Genomic DNA, 19,233 nt, shown 5'->3' on the forward strand with positions numbered 1-19,233 from the left:
TCACACCGGCTTAGTGGTAAGATGCTTCCTAAAATCCTCATTTAGAAGTCCATTCGTCAAACATAAGCTGGCCACCGAGTCGGTTAGGTCGTCAATTTTCAAGCACTCATCGTTGAACCTATCCAAGTATTTTCTGATCGGTTCGCCGTGTCTTTGTGTCACCCCGAGTAAGTTGATCGGGTGCTTCGCCTTTGCGATGCGGGTGGTGAACTGAGCCAAGAAGGCGCATCTGATGTCTGAAAACTTGACTACGGAGCCTTGTGGGAGGTTGTTGAACCACCGAATTGCAGGTCCTGCCAGAGTGACTGGGAAGGCGTGGCATCTCACCTCGTCGCCTACTCCTTCCAAGTTCATCCTGGCCTCAAAGGCCGTCAGGTGTTCTTGTGGGTTGGGTCCCATCATACCTCATGTTCGTGGGCTTATCAAAGTGCTTTGGTAGCCGGACCTCAAGGATTGAATGATGGAAGGGGGTCGCACCCATGATTACAGGGCGTCGTGTCCTCCTCGATCCTTCTCCATCGTCCTCCTGACTTCTCTCGTCGGCTGGCTTCCTTACAGGTCGAGTGTAGATTACGGGGTCGCGCCGTCTTCTTGGCGCTTCCCGGTTCTCCTCCTGGAGACTATCCGATCCGGATCGCGGGCTCGGTGTACGCCTATAACGACTTCTTTGGGGACTTCTCCCTCGTCTGTTGGTAGATCTCGAATAGCTTGGTTCGGGAGTTTGTTGACGATGTCCCTACTCTGCCAGCTGACGTTCTAGGTTCTGCACCCTATGTCGCAATTCCTGCATTACTCTAGCACTATTGTTGCCTGTTCCCCCGAAGGGGCGTCTCTCTTCGAGTCATGAGGGTGGCTCGGGTTGTCGTAGAGGGGACCTCGTGCGTTCGCGGGAGGAAGCCGCCGAGGTCGCCCCCTGGGTTCGGCTCCATCGCTAGGCTCTACGGGACCCAGTAGGAAGTCCATTTGGTCTGAGTCCCCACAGACGGTGCCAATGTCCGATAGATCGGTTATCGGGCAGTTCAGGAAGGGATCTCTTGTATGGAGTTCCACCGGATTCCGGGTCGTGGAGAGGGAGGTTGGAGCGGCCGACTTCCCGAGTTCTTCGCGTAGAGGGGGGTGTCACCTGCAAAGACACTCCGACACTCAAGTCAGTCGGGTGTGCAGGCGTGAAAAGAGTATAGGGTTGTTAGTGACGTACCTTGGGGGAGGGGTAGGACCCTCTCTTTATATACCCTGTCAGTAGGGCGGGTCCCACAGGGGAAAACCTCCCTCCTAGAAGGTTCTTCCCCCAGCTGTCCTATAGCTGGCGTAGAGGGCGCGTGTCTGGGTCACAGACCGGGCAGGTCGCGCGCGCGACGGGCCGACCGCTCGGGTCGGCACCCGGTCCAGTTGGGCTAGGCCGTCACAAATACTAATAATAACCATTGAAAATATCATTAGAAATTAAAACATGTTATGACCCAAAATATTTTTATGATAACCAAATAGTGTTTGAAATCTGTAGACAATTTTTTTTTTCTTTTTTACTATTCACACAAAGAACGAAACAAAAAGTTTCCTACGCTATGTATGCAGTGTGAAATCAGGTACAAACTCTTTTGCTATTGATTCGCTGGTTTAGCAGGTTTAATTTTCTTACAACATGGAAAGGGACCACCTGGAAAAATCACGCTAGGACGGCGTAAGTCAAATTCTACATGTTACTTTTATAGGTGCAACACACTTTACTTAACAAGGTGTATAAACACTCTTCTAATTATCTTTAAAGTAATTACACATAATAAAAATTATATTTTCTACTTTATTAATCTTCTTATTATTATTTTTTTACAAACATTCATAGTTTAAACGAATTAATCTGTATTTTATAGATACTTTAAAGATAAAGTCATCCACCATGAAAAGTTTTACTCTCTATATGGTTAACACTTTGTTTAAATATAGAAAAAAAAATAAGAAGTAAAAAAAAAAGAGAAAAAAATAGAAAAAAAAAGAATTATTTATATGTTGTTTAGATAAAAAAAATGAATAAAAAAAATTGTTTGAACAAAAAAAATTATAATAATATAAAATTATATTAATACCCTTATAATAAAATATAAATGCGTATTTTTATTAAAGTATGGTTGGATATGTATGTCAAACGAGTGTCAAATAAATACCATATTCGTAATACCTTATGATATGCAAATCCGGTAACTCAACAATATGTGCATGATTCATAGATTAACTCAACAAAATGTGCAATCATAATAATAGAATTTTAGAAGCAGCAAAAAAAAAAAAAAGAAAAAAAAAGAAAGAAGAAGAAGAGATGAATAAGGATATGAAGTTGTTGTAGGTTGTAGCACCTATGACGATAATAAAAAAGTCTCACAGCCCATAAATTCAACCTAATAAAATTTATAAATTCAATTTTAATTTTAGTCTCTATCATCTTATCTTATCTTCATATTACCATCTTATCTTATCTTTACTTTTCTCTTTCGTAAATAATATTTTATATATATTTAATTTTATTCTTATAATTCAATCAATCAAAAAATACATACCAAAATATTCTCTATCTTTGCGTACTTTTTTTTGTACTTTTTTAATTTTGTTAAAAAATGTTCTGATTTCTGAAGGCATTTGTTAGCAAAAATCATTAGAATAAACATAAACAAATTATTTCAAATAAAATGTGTTTGTTATTCTTAATACATTTATTTTCAAAATGAAGGGATTATTTTGTAATAGCATTGAAACACCAATTCTTTTTTGTCCAGGAATAGTATTCAATTTGTAATGTCTCTTTTAAAATATGAAAGAATACTTAATCATCAAACTGATTCATTGAGACTTCTCATATTCTTGAATCCAATTCTTTATATTGAGCTTATAGAAAACTATTCCAAATCATAACCATTAACTATTTAGTTACTAGTCTTTGATGTGTTTCACGTTATACTAAAAGATGTTAATACTTCAGAACAATTTAACTTTGTGGATCTTGAAGAAATGTAAATAGGAAAAACTACTTGATGTAGAAAGAGAATGTTTAATGTAGTAAGAAAATCTCATTACCGTTAAATCAAACTTTCTGCTCTCTTCAAAGAACCTCTCAAGAGAAGTCCAGCTAAGGCTGGATGTTGTTTAAGAACCTATAGTGTGTACCCATGTAGTGTGTTGTACTAATAATAAAATTTGAATTAGAGATATTGTGTAAACTCGTCTTTCATGCTTTATTTAAAATTCTATTAATAAATATCAATGAAAATACATTATACGTTGATTATAATATTAGTTTTAAAACACAATTCATATAATTATTTCCACTGTTCTAACCAATTAATATCTAGTCATAACGAACAATATCCAAATGGGTTCATAATCAGTTATTACTACAACTTTAAAATAGAAAAACAAACTGAAATTCACCAAGAAAGCAAACATAAAAATGGTGAACAAGCAAATCAAGTAGTCCTTTGATTAACAACAGCAAACCAATTTCCTACTTTATGGCCAAACCTACTCTGTGAATTTAAAGAAAAGGGATGACAGCATTCGTGAAAATGATAGTTTCCCAGACAACACCGATGCCTTGTCAAGGGGCTCCGTCACCAGATCTGTCATCTCTCCAGTTGTAAGCAGCAACAGGCTCGGGATTTCAAGAAAGTCAGCAGCCTAAACAACCACAGTCACAGCATTGAGTTAATTTGCAAATTAACATGGAGGAGATCAAAAGATTAGAAAACTTTTGGAGCATGTATACTAACTAGCAAAGGGAATTTGCTCCAGTCAAAGACAAGAATGAATTAGATGCTCAATCTAACAATGAGAACCACATTCATCATGATACACACATCTATTAGCATCCACTATAAAATTAGATTGAAAAGTAGGCATTAGAGTATTAGAATGACACCACATCCATCTATTCTCTCCTGATCTCAACCAAATAATATCTAAAATCCGTGCTTGTAGTATATAATATCAAGAAACAAGAACAAAGAAACTAACCTCGTACAATTCCGAGAGAATGTCTATGTTACTCTTGAGGAATTCTGTGACCCAGCACCGGAAATAATCCACAGCCACAAGGCCCTCCTTGATCCGGCGGGAACCATATATCTTATGGAAATCCCATACCTTAGAACAGAAGTCAATGATTGATGAGAGTACAGAGCTATCAATGTTCACAGGGATCTCAGTCCACCAACCACTACACCTAACACAGCGTCTTAAAAACACAGATTCATCAACGGCAACACTCTTATCGATCTGCAAGACCTTTCCGTCTTGGCTTCTTAAGGAGACCTGGGCAAACTGCAGACGTTCGTCGCCCCAATAAAGAGAAAGGCAGACTTGACCGAAGGCAGGGGACTTCATGAAAGTCTTGAATTTATTGTGATTATGATGGTCCCTACCCGGATTCCCAATCTGAGTGAACCATATTCTGAAGTTTCCACAGGCAACCTTATCCAAGCCTCTAAATAACTTGAGGTTATTCAATTCCTCCAGAATGGCTCCACCGCGTTTGTTGTTGCCGGCCATACCACAGAAATAGTGGAACATTTCGCTCGACAAATTGTCATTGAGGTGGCCACCATCCTTGCGCTTTTGCACCTTACTTATCGCTTCCAGCAAGCTTGGGATCTGAAGATCTTGCGCAGCCTAGAGGATCCAAAGTAATAATGACAAAGGGAAATCAAATGTATTAAGATTAAAGGGGAAACGATTTCTTATTGAAGGAATAAGCTAACAGCTGCAGCCTACACTACATGCTTCCACAGAGTCTAATTCAAAATCAAATTCTAACCGGCTAACTAACTAACGGCATCTAACAGAATGCGAAAGCTGACCTGATGCAACTCGGGGAGAATGAGACTGTTCCGGTTGAAAAAGGCGGTGGACCAGGCCTCGTAGTGGGCGGCAGCTTTGTCGTGGGTCTCCTGGAAATGTTTTTTCTTCTCCAAGAAGAGGATGACCTGAGAGAGGACATAGCTGGAGACATTAGGCACGGGGATCACTCCATCGCCGTCAACCACCAAACCTTCTTCAATAGCATCAGCGTGGCCCTTCAAAACCCCAGATTCAGCAACAAGGCTCTTATCGATCCCCAGAAGTTTTAGATCCGCCGTGCATCTTTTTTTACCCCTTTTGTACCAATCGTGGAGAGAGCAGCAGAGACCATTGAATCCGTCATCCTTCGCAAGAGTGTAAAAACGAGCTTTCGCAAGCTCATATTCATGGCAGAGCCGACGAGACTCGTCCGGCTTAAAACAGCGCGCCAAAAAACTTGGTTTACTGTGTAGACGAGAGAAAAAGAACCAATCGCTAAAGGCTTGACAAGCATCCACGCTGTAGAATCCCGATTGCTTCAGTAGCAAAAATTCGCTAATTAGTTCTTCCCGTAATGCAGTTTCGCTGTCGCTTACATAACAGAAAAAGTCGAACAACCCGGACAAAAAATCCTCCATCAATAAGATAAAGTGCAGAAGGAAGAGGAAAAGCCGGAACTGGATCCCTCCCTGCCTCTTCACATAGAAAGAAACTGTCTCTTTGGTTTCTCATTGGCTCAGTGGCTGGTTTACGGGCTTTCTTAATCTACATGGAAAAGGGACCACCGGTCTGCTGTATTCAAGGCTGCGTTTGTTTACAGAGATAGGACATTGATACAGGGACATAAAAGACACAAAATTATGTTTGGCAGAAGAAATATGGACAGAGACAATGTGTTCAGAGACATTAAATTAGTGTATTTTGTGTCCATCCTGACAAGAAAGACACGAAGACACTAACAATTTCTTTCATTATTTTTGTTAATTTTTCATAATTATAATTTTTATTATTATATTTTTCATCTCAAATTTTTTGAATGAAAAAAAAAAGAATAAATTAGATTTTCATAATTTGTTCTAGTTTATTACCAAACAGAATACAAGAACACAAAATTTTGTGTCTCTGTCCATCAGTGTCTTGTCCTGTCATATTCTCAGTGTCTTGTCCTGTCCTGTTCTCGAAAACAAACGCAGCCCAAATGTCATAGATATACAATAAAAATACTAAATAATGTGAATAATAGATATGTTTAATGTTTAATTTAATAGGTATATATATATGATTATATTCATTATTTTTAGTTAGATGGTTATTTCTTTTTATTCGATTTATTCATGTATAATTAATAATGGTTGAATGTTTAATTCACTAAATATAAAGATGATTATCTTAACAATTTAAGAAATAATTTAGGATGAAGTGTTTTTTTTAATTTATCGAGTTAATTCTAGAGCTTATAATTCACATTATTTAAAAGTGATCGTCTACTTTAAAAAAATCAAATAAATAATGTGTCTGAGTGTTTGTTTGGATATAAAAAAAATTAATTTTTTAGTATATTTTATAAATTTTTAATAATGAAAATAAAAATATATATTTTTTAAAATTATAATTTAATTTTTTAAGATTTTTTTAAAGATAAACATTTTTACATAATAAATAAATAAAAAAATATTGTTATACTATTATATTTAAACATAATTAATAAATAAAAATATTTTTATATAAAATATTTAAATATAAAATAATTTTTATTTTTCTATACTTTTTTTAAAAAAATATAACTCAATTTTTTTTTAAACTCACTCAAATAAATTATAAACACTCTTCTAAAAAAATTAATAAAATAAAAAATAACATTTAATTGTCTGCAAATTAAAATAATCACATATAATAAAAATTATAAACCTCACATTTTCTATTTTTATTTTCTTTTTATTTTATTTTATTTTATTTTACAAACATCCATTAGTCTAATGCAGGGACGGATCCAGGAATGTTATCATGGGGGGGCCAATAATATATATATAATATAAAAAAATATATGCAAATAAATTATAATGTAAGATGCATTACAAAAATATACTGATAGAGAACATATATTTAAAGTGCAAAAAAAGTGTACTTTTTACTAACGAAGTGGTACACGTCGATTCTTCATATCATAAAATTCATCGATAATAGAATCTGTGTCAAATCTTTCAGCAATCTTCTTCTCAATGTAAATCAAAAGACAATTAGCAAGCAATTCATCTTCCATTTTGTTTCTGAGTCTATTCTTCACAATATTCATAGCAGAGAAAGATCTCTCAGTTGTAGCAGTTGAAACAGGGAGAGTTAATACCAAGCGAATCAAACGATCAATCAAAGGGTATGTTAAAGACTTTCCTGTCTTCGTTAATCCTTGACATAACTCCGAAATTGTGCACAAGTTAGTTAATTCAACATGATTAGGAACATCAAGTTCATAATGTTGAGCTTGCATTCTAATGTGAAATTTCTCTTGGTCACTGAAGTCACCTGGATAAAACCGTTCTACTAATTCACATACTTTGTTGACACTGAAGAACTTATAATTATCTCTGGGATCTAAAGTTGAGCTTAAAGTAAGCAATTCCACCATATTATCATTGAATCTTCCATTAAGCTCTTGCAATTGTGTATCAATTACAGCCAGAAATAAATTAACACGGTAATGATGCTCTACTGAAATTTGATCAACAATTTTGCGAGTTCGGCCTCTTCTAGGAATATGCAATGCATTCATATCAGGAACTTCAACTTCATGTTTCTCACAAAATAATATTACTTCTTTTATGAAAGCCTCCCAACTTGATTCTCTCATTCTTTGGATTAAAGTCTTCGTAGTAGAAACCAGAGTTAAAGCATTCAATATGTCTTGATTTTTTCGTTGCAAAGCTTGACAAAGATCATGACTAACTTCCAAAATATTTCTCATCAAATGCAAAACAAAGACAAATTCAAAGGATGTGATAGCATCATAAGCAGCACTAGCATCACCACGAGTGGAGAAATTACCTTCTTCGGTGCTTTTTTCAAGAACTTCACAAGTAGCATCAAACATGCATAACAAGCTACGTACAGAATTCAAATGAGACCCCCATCTAGTATCTCCAGCTCTTTGCAAAGTACCAATTTGATTAAGTCCACTTCCTGTCACAATTTGATCATTGGCAATTAAGTTTGCAACATTATTTGCTTGAGCAACCCTTAACTGATCATGACGTTTAGGAGAAACAGTCACAACATTCACAATTAGTGTAAGTTTTGAAAAGAATTGATGAACATAACAAACTTCTTTGGCTGCAGAAACAAGTGCTAATTGTAATCGATGAGCAAGACAATGAATGTAATAAGCAAAAGGGCAATCTTTCAAAAATAGAGCTTGCAATCCATTCCATTCACCACGCATATTACTAGCTCCATCGTACCCTTGTCCCCTAATATTTTGGACATCAAGATTATGACGAGAAAGAACTGATGAAATTTCTGTTTTCAATGTCAAAGAACATGTATCAGAAACATGTATAAGATCAAAAAATCTTTCTTGAACACAACCGTGCTTGTCTACAAATCTCAAAACCACAGACATTTGTTCTCGCTTTGACTCATCTCTTGCTTCATCAATAATTATACAAAATTTAGAATCACCAATTTCTTCTCGAATTGTTGCACGCACTTTTCTAGCAAAGATATGCAATATATCTTTTTGAACACTGGGAGATATATATTGAGCATTTCCAGGAGCATTTTCAAGGACAACATTATGAACATTCTGATTACAGGAGGCTAAAAGCTTAATTAACTCAATAAAATTCCCCCTATTCAAAGATCCAGGACTTTCATCATCGCCTCTAAATGCACATGCTTGAAATGCAAGCCATCGAATAGCATTAATAGATGTCTTCAACCTTAAACGGTTATTTGCAATAGTTTCATCACTATGCCTATCAAGAACTTTGTCTATATGCTTAGATTGAGCCATTAAATCATCACAAGATTTCACACATAAATTATGGGGAGAATTAGGAATAGAACCCTCGTGACATACAAATGCACAATTTACCCCATTATTTACTTTCTTCCAGTTACTAAATCCTAACTCTGAAAATGCATTTTTTCCATCATTGCGAGCACCATAATGTTTACCAAACAAGTAGCAAGGCAAACAATAAGCAGCATCTTTTTCTGGTGAATATTCTAACCAACTTGGAAATTTCTTAAACCAAGAAGATTGAAAATATCGACGGTGATTGTTATTACCAGAAGCTGGATAGCTAATATTTGTTGGTTGGTATGGCCCAGCTATTATGTATGCTCTACGAATTTTATCACGTTCATTGACATTATACTGCCAAATTGGACGTCGCTTTCCTGGATCCCTTTCTAGTAAAGAGATATCAACATCTCTTTCTAATCTTGGTACTTTGGTTTCATGTTGATATGTATTTTGAGTAAGATTAGAGAGCTCACTTACTTGACCTTCTTGTGAAATAGGATTAGAGGGTTGACTTGTTTGAACTCCAACATTATCAATAACCTTTCTCTTAAAAATTGCATCAATTTTACTTTGCTTTTTCATCATAAAATGTTCTAATTTCTTTTTACCTGAAAAAAAAAACTCAAATAATTATATACTTACATGAATAAACAAAGTCTAAGTATATTTTATTAATTAAATATCAATAATAATAATTTTTCATTAAATCACTATCAATTTCATTAAAAAATAAAATAAAAAAATAAGAGAGAATAAATCTTAAAAATAAGTCAATAATTTGCCTATGTAATGTAAATACAAAAGAATAAAATTAAATTATTTCATAATAAAACAATGTACTTTATTAATTAATAATTTTATGTAATTATATAAAAGAATTGAAAAATAAAATAAATACCTTGAGTCCTTGACTTCACTAAAGACTGGCAATGGACAATGGCAGTGTCGCAGTGATATGACCTACTAAGAACTGAGGACGGCGCGTGTTACGGTGTTAGGAAATAAAAGGATTAGAAAAGAATAGAAAAAGTGAAGAAACAGAATTAGTTTTAGGGATTTTTTTAAATTTTAATGTTTTATTTATGTTAGGTTGGGCTTCTAACTAGTGACTACTATTTTTTTTTTTTAAAAGCTGGGGGGGCCCAGGCCTCTACTTGCCCCCCCATGTATCCGTCCCTGGTCTAATGGTTTAAAAGATTTAGTGTATATTCTACAGATACCTTAAAAATTAAGCCATCCACCATTAAAAACTTCACCTATCTTTTAACATGTTTAATTATGGCCTCAGGCCTTCCGAAAATTTTAGTTTTAACCCTCTTTTCAATATCTAAAATACTGCATTTTAATTGGGTGATTGACGCCGTATTTTGATGTGGTCATAATTTACAATGCTATATAAATTTAGAATGCGTTAAGAATTTTTAATTTGACTACTCTTGAGTATAACATTTATATTTTGTTAAAAAAAAATTCTTTTAAGACGTTCAAGTTTTGTAGATGCATTAGAAACGTTATTAAATTGACCAATAGTTAAGTGGTTAGATAAATAAAAAGTAATTTTATATAAAAAAATAAATAAGGTAATTTGGCTTAAATTTAATGTTCATTTATACTAATTTTTTTTCTAATCCCACTTTAAAATTACACTATATAATTTACTATATCTTTTCATTTTATGTATATTTAAAGAATTCAATTTGATACATTTATAATGTAAAATATTTTACACAATTATATAATCATATTTATTTTTTATGACTTAATTAATATTGTGAAAATATTTTTTGAAACATAATTATAATTTATTCAAGTAATATTTTATATTAAAAATTATGTAAAAAATATTCTTCTATTTAAATAAAATATTTTCTTTCACTTTACATGTATTCATTTTATCTTATCATTCTCTGCACTATTATTTTTATGTCTTTATTAGTAAATATTCTCTTAGCAATGAATATTAATAATTTAAAATGGGATTTCAAACTTTACTGAAAATTGTGTCGGACACCGTTTTAACTATTTTTTTTTTTTAAGTTAAGAGTAAGATTTTAATTCACATTTTTTAAATAAATATAAAAAAATTATGTTATTTAAGTTATAACTTTAATAATTTAAATTTTTCAAAATCTAAAATTCAGTGGCAAATAAGATCTAAAGAATTTCCTAGACATTTATTATCTGCTGGAATAAGCGTGTTGTATCATAGTTAGGCTTTTTTACCTAAATGCGCATCTAAAAAACATTAATTTCCAAAATGCGCATGGCTGAAAATTTTTCTGTAAATACGCATTGCCATTTTGTGGCCGCTGCCCGTGAAATGGAAATGAACTCCATTTCAACTATGGTGCCCACGAAATGGGCCACTAATGTCATGCCAACCACACACGAAATGGATATTCCATTTCCATGAGGGCAGCAACGAAATGGAAGGTGATAACTTCAGTTGTATAAAATTTATAGTACTTGGTTTGATTGATTAGGTGTTTAATAATTTTATACTTAAACATAAATAATTAAGATTAATGTTATAATATTGAGTTAGGATGATGCAATGATTGGTCAAAAACAAGAGTAACATATATATATATATATATGCAAAAATAGAATAATTTGAGAATAGATATAATTTCAGATGAAAAAATTAGTAAAAATATTTGATATGTGCTGAATGCTATTTAATGAATTAGAAATTTGATATTAATATAAAGGTATATGAATTAATGAATATGTTTTTAACAATATAGAATTTGATATCAATATTTAATTTTTTTTAGTGTAATTCATAATAACGTATTAATCGCTAGCAACAATTTTTCTTTTCAAATTTTACTTGCACCTTAAATTCTACATCTAATTCTATCATATCCAATTTTATTCGCATAAAAAAATTATTATTTAAAAAAGTACAATATTTAATAAATATAATAATATAAAAACTACTTTAAAAAAATACAAATTTCTAATTCATTAAATAGCATTCAGCACATATCAAATATTTTTACTAATTTTTTCATCTGAAATTATATCTATTCTCAAATTATTCTATTTTTGCATATATATATATATATATATATATATATATATATATATTACTCCTGTTTTTGGCCAATCATTGCATCATCCTAACTCAATATTATAACATTAATCTTAATTATTTATGTTTAAGTATAAAATTATTAAACACCTAATCAATCAAACCAAGCACTATAAATTTTATACAACTGAAGTTATCACCTTCTATTTCGTTGCTGCCCTCATGGAAATGGAATATCCATTTCGTGTGTGGTTGGCATGACATTGGTGGCCCATTTCGTGGGCACCATAGTTGAAATGGAGTTCATTTTCATTTCACGGGCAGCGGCCACAAAATGACTATGCGTATTTACAGAAAAATTTTCAGCCATGCGCATTTTGGGAATTAATGTTTTTTAGATGCGCATTTAGGTAAAAAAGCCTCATAGTTGAAGAGCTGTTATTCACTTATTGAGTTATTTGACAATTTATGTTTGTAAGATCAAGTAATACTGTTATTAACATAAAGCTATGGCCCAGCATTCTAGGCAGCAAAGATGTCACTAGACACTAGGGTTAGAACTTAAAAATGAGTCAAACTAACTCATGAGTCAGATCGAGCTTGACTCGTTAATAGTTCAATAAGCTAAACTCGTAAGCCAGTGAGCCAAACTTAAATCTAAAATTGATCTCATAAATTAAATGAGCCAAATTTGAGATTGAATAAGTTCAGCTCATTAATTTGTGAGCTGACTCGATTATATATATATATATATATATATATTGAAATACATATTCTATATGCAGTGACGGACCCAAAAAATTTATGTTGTGGGGGCAAAAATAATATACATTACTATCATAAGATATATTAATCTAAATTAAAAAAAAAATAAAAATACACATTAATTATTCGAATAAAAAAAGTAAAAAATTACATATAATAAAATAGAACGAAAGATATTTTTTAAAATATTTTTTTATTATTATTTTTATAAATAAAAAATATATTTTTTAAATTAGTAAATTGATCAATTAACTTTAGAAATTTATATGCAACATAATTACATATAATAAAATAGAACGAAAGATAAACAAATAAATAATAAGGATCACTAAATTGAGAATAAAATAAAATATATAAATTTATAAAGAGAATAAAAAATTAGATTAATACCTAAATTATAATTGCTTGAATTATAATTTGTAATTGAAAATGTCAAAAAGAGAAACAATGAAATTGAAAGATACATAGAATCATAAAGAGTTATATTAAAAAAATAAAAAACTTAAAATTTACCTTTTGATGAAGAAAAGATGACTATTAGAAAATGAATAGAAAAGAAGGTTAAAATTAAGAAGAGGATTTAAGAGAATAAAAGAGTGATGACGGCTAAGATTTGAGAATGAGAGAAGACTAAATTTAATTAGGTTAACTAATAATCAAAATGATAGAAAGATAAAACGGATTTGAGACTTTAAATAATTAGACTAAATTTATTTGTAATGGGGTCATTTAAAATTTAAAATGGAGACATATTATATATGTATATATTTTTTTAAAAAAAAAAAATAAGAGTGGGGGCAAATGCCCCCTATCTCACTACTTGGGTCCGTCCCTGTCTATATGTATTTAATCTATACTTTTAATATGATATATAAACATATGAAATAGTAATATATAATTATATATAGGGTTAAATACTGAAATCGTCCCTAAGGTTTGGGGTAAAAATCAAAATCGTCCCGGCCTTTTTTTGTTATTAAAATCATCCTCAACGTTACAAAACATTATAAAATCGTCCTTTTCCACTTCAATTTTATTATTTTTTACCATATTACCCTTCATTGTTAAAAAAAATAATTAAAAATAATATTAAAAAATTAAAACAAACTCCCCCCCTCCCCTTCCCTCCCGTAACTCCCTCACCCCACTCCCTCACTCACCCTTCCGTAACCTCCTCAGCCCATTCCCTCACCCCCACCCCTCACCCCTCACTCACCTAATCACCTTCCACTTCATTCCTCTCCCTTTTCTCACCATTCATTACTCATAACAAAACAAATTAACAACAACATTTACAAAATAAAATAAATCAACAAAAAAATCAGAAGCAGAAGAAGCATAACAATTTCAATAATTACATCAATTTTAATAAATAATAATTCAATAATCATCAACTACAATTTCAATTTTTAGATCAAAAAGTTTAATAATCATCAAGTTACAATTTCAGAAGCAGAAGTTCAAGCAGAGTAGAAGAAGAAGTAGAGACAGTCACGGAACCCCTCACCGTAACCCCCCACTCCTCACTCTCTCACCCCCTTCTTCATCACCACTGACCCAGTTACTCCCAATTTTCTTCTTCATCAGCAAAATAAATAAAAAATTCAGCAACAACATCAATCACAAAATAATCACAAAATTAGCACAATCCATCATCAATCATGTATATGTTATTCAAAAATTAAAAAAAAAAAAAGAAAAATGGGAAGAACGAAGGGGCGGCGGCAGGTTGAACGCAGGGGCGGCGCGCTGGTTGGACGCAGGGGTGAGAGAGTGGGAACTGATGAAGATGGACTTAGGGTGGGTTTGGGGTGGAGGGAGAGACGAAGAGATGCTGGATGTGGGTGGGGTGGAGTTTTATTTTTTTTAATATTATTTTTATTAATAGTTAAGGGTAATTTGGTCCAAAAAATAGAAAAAGACGATTTTATAATATTTTGTAACGTTGAGGATGATTTTGATAACAAAAAAAGGCTGGAGACGATTTCAGTACTTAACCCTTATATATATTAATGATCTTAATTATTTAAAATTTTATATTTATTTTTTACATATACTTTTAATGTAATACATAAATAAAAATTTATAATTTATTAATAGATAAACAATATATAAAATTAATCTTTTTAAATTTTTTTAAAATATATAAGTTATAATTTATTGATATAGTATTATAGATTATATATTTATGTTTCTATTATTTGAGCTAGCTTGTGAGTTCGAGCCAGCTCGTGAACTTTCGATGAGCCAAGTTTGAGCTTAAGAATTAGGCTCGATTGTTAATGAGTCGAGTCATGAAGCAAACTCAATTTTTGTGAGCCAAACTTAAACTTAAACTTGGTCTAGCTCAGCTCATTTCCAACCCTACATGTCACTAGCAATAGCCTAATAAAAAAAGCCAATTCTATGGTGCCTATGAATTTTTACCTAAATTTTGCCTAACTTACTTTTTATAGTAAGTTTTGATTTTTTAAAAATTATTTATTCTTATATCTTTTAAATTAAATAATAATTTTTAACATCTTTTAATATATAGACACCACCTTTTAGACACCATAACATTCACCAATAAAAAATCTATACTCTACACAACTTTTTCCTGGATCATATTGGGTCCCTATTTGTTATTTCATTTTATTTATTTATAGAGAACGAAACGGTAAGTTTCCTACGTTGTGTCCGGTGTGAAATCAAGTGCAAAACTCGTTCGTTTTCATTGGCTGGTTTACTAGGTTTTCTTACTCTTCTGGAATCAGGTTTCCCATGTTTTCATACTCTTTCGTTTTCGACATGTTATTTTTATGAGCTAATTTTCAAAATGATTTTTAAAATTGGTAAAAACTTATGATGTGAAGTTAACAATCATTTAACAACTATTAATTATCAACTTCACACAAAAACTAAGAATTTACTTCAAAATTTTTATTCTATTTCCATTCGATCTTTAGTTTTTAAAATGATCAAATAAAATATTACTCACACTTGGTATCTTTTCTTCATTATTAGTTTTTAAAAAATTAATTTTAATACACTATCTAATAAATTGAGGCTATTCTTTTATATAAAAAAAGATTGTGTAATTTATCATTATAAATAATTGATATATTTTTTTTAATATAGATTATTTTTTTTAATTTTAAGTAACAAATCATATCTTTAAATTTAGAGAAATAAAAAATTTAAGGATCAAATTTCTTAGTGTTACAAACCCGAAGATCAAATTTATATAATAAAAAAAACTAAAATAAAAAAGCTCAAATTTGACCTTTAAATTTATATTTTAAAAAAAAATTTAAAAACCATAAATCTAACCCCTCAAATTTGTAATATCAACAAAAAAAAAAAAATTAAAACACCACAAATTTAACTCTAAAATTTATAATATCCATATAAATAAAAAATACATAAACTTTTCACTTTATTAAAACTCATCACTATCACCTCCCATATTAAAAATACAAACCGACGAATTGAAAAGTTTAAAACTTTAAATACCTATAGAAAACTTTAGACATTATTTTTTGTTTTTAAGGTTTTTTTTTTTTTTTTTTGCTATTCACACAAAGAACGAAACAGCAAGTTTCCTATGCTGTGTGACTGTGTCCCGTGTGAAATCAATCTATTGATTGCCTTGTTTCCCAGGTTTTCTTACTCGGGTGGAAGACCAACACGGAAGGGACCACCTGCGAAAATTACGCCATGGCAAGGCGTAAGTCAAATTCCATATGTTATTTTAAGTTTTTAACAGTGAAGGTGCCACACACTTTACTTAACTACGTGTATAACATCTTTCTAAAATAATAAAAATAAAATTAAAACTAAAATTTAAAATTTGTTTGGATGCTATAAAATTGATAATTTTTTTTTATTTTTTAGTATATTTATCAAATTTTTAATAATAAAAAAATATATTAAAAAAATTAAAAAATATTTTTTTAAAAATTATAATTTATATTTTTTTAAAGATTTTTATTCTTAAAAAAATATTTTTTATATAATAAATAACCAAAAAAATATTTTTATATTATTTTTTTCAAACATAATTAATAAATAAAAAAATTTTATATGAGATATTTAAATATAAAATTATTTTATTTTTATAAAAAATTTTTAAAAAAAAATAATTTCAAAAATAACACCCAAATAAATCGTTAATTACCTTTAAATTAATCACTTTTTCTACTTTATTAATTTTCTTATTTATTACTTATTTTACAAACATTCATAACTTAAATGAATTAGTCTGTATTCTATAGATACCTTAAAGATGAAATCATCCACCATAAACAATTTCACTCTTTATATGATGAAATGTTATGCCAATATACTATTATATATTACTTCTTTGTTAACTCCTATCAAGCAGGAACACAGAGCACAGTATGATACAAAATACGTAAATATATAAATTTTAATTTTTGATTAATATTAAAATATAAATTAATTTAAATTTTATATTAAAAAATTTAAAATATTTTTATTTTAATAAAATAATAAATATACTATTTTTTAATTTATTTTAATAATACAAATTAAAAATAAGTTGTTGGGGGTGGAAATGCACTAGATTCTGGAACCTACATAGTCAAATTGACCAAGTCACTAACTTCAACAACTGGAGGAACATGTTAAAGGGCGAAAGCTAGTGCACTCCAGATAAAGTAGAGAGTCCAGCACTCCTTGAAAAGTAACCTGTTATTAAAAGTTATCAGGTAAATTAAGTTTATTTATTATTATTAATTTTTTTTATTCTTATGGGCTGAACAAACAACTTAATACAGACAGTCACAAAAAAAAAACAACTTAATACAGACAAAAAAACCAAACCCCTCTCTCAACTCTCAACCCTGTAATGTTAAAAAAAAAAGAACTCAACCCTGTTATAGCATCCTCCACCGCCGTAAGGAGAGACAGCGCTGCCGCCGTTCATTGTGCTCAGGGGCCACCGCCGCAGGGAGTGAGAAATTGCCATCGTTCGCTGTGTTGCGGTCGTGCTCCAAGTCTCTCCCTGTTCACTCACGATCCCAAAAAATCCCCAAACAAAAACTAAACCCTAGCTTCTTCAAAGGTTCTGCCGCCGCCGTCCGGGGTTGTCGGCGCCTCCGCGTCTCCGTCCTTCCCCTTGTCCCGAACCCAGGCCCTGTCTCCTAGCTCGGCACGTCGTCCTCATCCTCGCTGGCTTCTCTGTTCGAGGCTTGGAGCAGCTCGCCGTCGTGTAGCCCCTCGCCCCTCGACGCTCGCCGTAGTCTCTCCACTCGCCGTCCTGCTGTCCATCGAAGGTTAGTGGCACTGCTTTCACTTTTTCGGTTATTCCTTTTATGCTCTGTTTAGTGATTTGAGTATTTGACTGGTTTCTGAATGTGAATTACTGAATGTAAATCAAATAATTGATTTTGTGTTGTTGAAATTATTGCTAGTTATGGATTTTTTGAAATTATTCTGCTGTTTTCACTGATTTCTGCTTATTCTGTTTTTTTTTTTTTTCTCTTTAAATTTTGAAATTTGAATGAAATTTGATCTGATCTGCTACATTTTTGAATTTTAATTACCTAAGGTCCCAAATTGGGTTTTCTTTTCAGTATGCTCATATATTTAGAATTTTGCTGGTTAGACTCATTAAACAGAAAGAAAAATGAACTTCAAGAATGTTTAGTGCATTTAAATTAATTTAATGTTGAATCTGTTGTGCTGTTGGTAATAGTTTTTTTTTATTGAATTTATCCTTTGAGTGCTGCTGTTAGTGTGGTTTGGTGTTGCCTTATTGATTTCAGTTGTTGATTTTTGGATATGTGGTATAAAGAATGAGGTTGAATCGTGCTATAAGAATTTTTTTTTTGAAGCAAGTGAACTATAAATATTTATCAAGTCTTTTAAACTTTTATTATCAGAATATGTTAGCCTAACCATTGTCACCAAATTTAGAAAGAAGGCCAAGATGAATGAAATAGTAGACATTAGTTACCTGGTACTTGTTCCTATACAATGTTGCAGCTGATGCATGAGCTAACAACATATTATGTGTTACCAAATATGGCTCCGTTGAAGAATTTCCCTTAGAGCAATTAAATATAGAGGAAGGTGAACAATGTTGAGGTGGTAAGAATCCTATATCATAGCCACCTTGTGCAAAAACATTTCCTTCATTAATTGTCGTCCATTGTTTGACCCTGTCTCCAAACTCTCTAAAGCACACATTTGCAAATGCTGTGAAGTCTCTTCTACAAGAGTATGCAAGTGTACAGAATAATGTGTTAGTAATGTACAAATTAATCATGTATAATTTAAAGTTTAAATTTTGCTTCTTTTGTAAATAAATTTCTTAGCTACTTTCGATTCTTCACTTTCCAAGATGATCATGAAATTAATTAGGTATTTGAAGTTAGGGAACCATACACAATTTTTTTATTAACCCATCCTCCATATTCATCCTCAAGAGCTTGTGGTAAGTCCCAATGATATAATGTAACATGTGCTTGAATTCCTATAAGAACAACAGAAAAGACAAGAATAAGACCAGTATGGGTAAACAATTTAATTAAGCTAATTTCTTCCAAAGGCCCTTTAAAACAATTTCTATGGTTAAAGA

General features: G+C 31.5%; 3 protein-coding genes across 3 annotated transcripts; all 3 read right to left on the reverse strand.

Moving 5' to 3' along the window:
• Positions 1–399, reverse strand: LOC112762634 (uncharacterized). The gene has a single exon (XM_025808502.1). The coding sequence runs from the start codon at positions 397–399 to the stop codon at positions 1–3; it is 399 nt and encodes a 132-aa protein (XP_025664287.1).
• A 2,883-nt stretch (positions 400–3,282) lies between these two features.
• LOC112764306 (uncharacterized) lies at positions 3,283–5,644 on the reverse strand. Its single transcript, XM_025809867.3, has 3 exons — positions 4,845–5,644; positions 4,003–4,656; positions 3,283–3,666 (listed from the first exon to the last, which is right to left on the reverse strand). Exons 1-3 carry the CDS (start codon positions 5,460–5,462, stop codon positions 3,511–3,513), a joined length of 1,428 nt encoding a protein of 475 aa, XP_025665652.1. The 5' UTR covers positions 5,463–5,644; the 3' UTR covers positions 3,283–3,510.
• Positions 5,645–5,977: 333 nt separating this feature from the next.
• On the reverse strand, positions 5,978–9,375 carry LOC112762635 (uncharacterized). The gene is made up of 3 exons (XM_025808503.1): positions 9,323–9,375; positions 7,169–9,164; positions 5,978–5,995 (listed from the first exon to the last, which is right to left on the reverse strand). Exons 1-3 carry the CDS (start codon positions 9,373–9,375, stop codon positions 5,978–5,980), a joined length of 2,067 nt encoding a protein of 688 aa, XP_025664288.1.
• Positions 9,376–19,233: the final 9,858 nt, after the last annotated feature.

The sequence above is a fragment of the Arachis hypogaea genome, chromosome 17 (genome assembly GCF_003086295.3).
Source record: "Arachis hypogaea cultivar Tifrunner chromosome 17, arahy.Tifrunner.gnm2.J5K5, whole genome shotgun sequence".
In the NCBI taxonomy this organism is placed as follows: domain Eukaryota; kingdom Viridiplantae; phylum Streptophyta; class Magnoliopsida; order Fabales; family Fabaceae; genus Arachis; species Arachis hypogaea.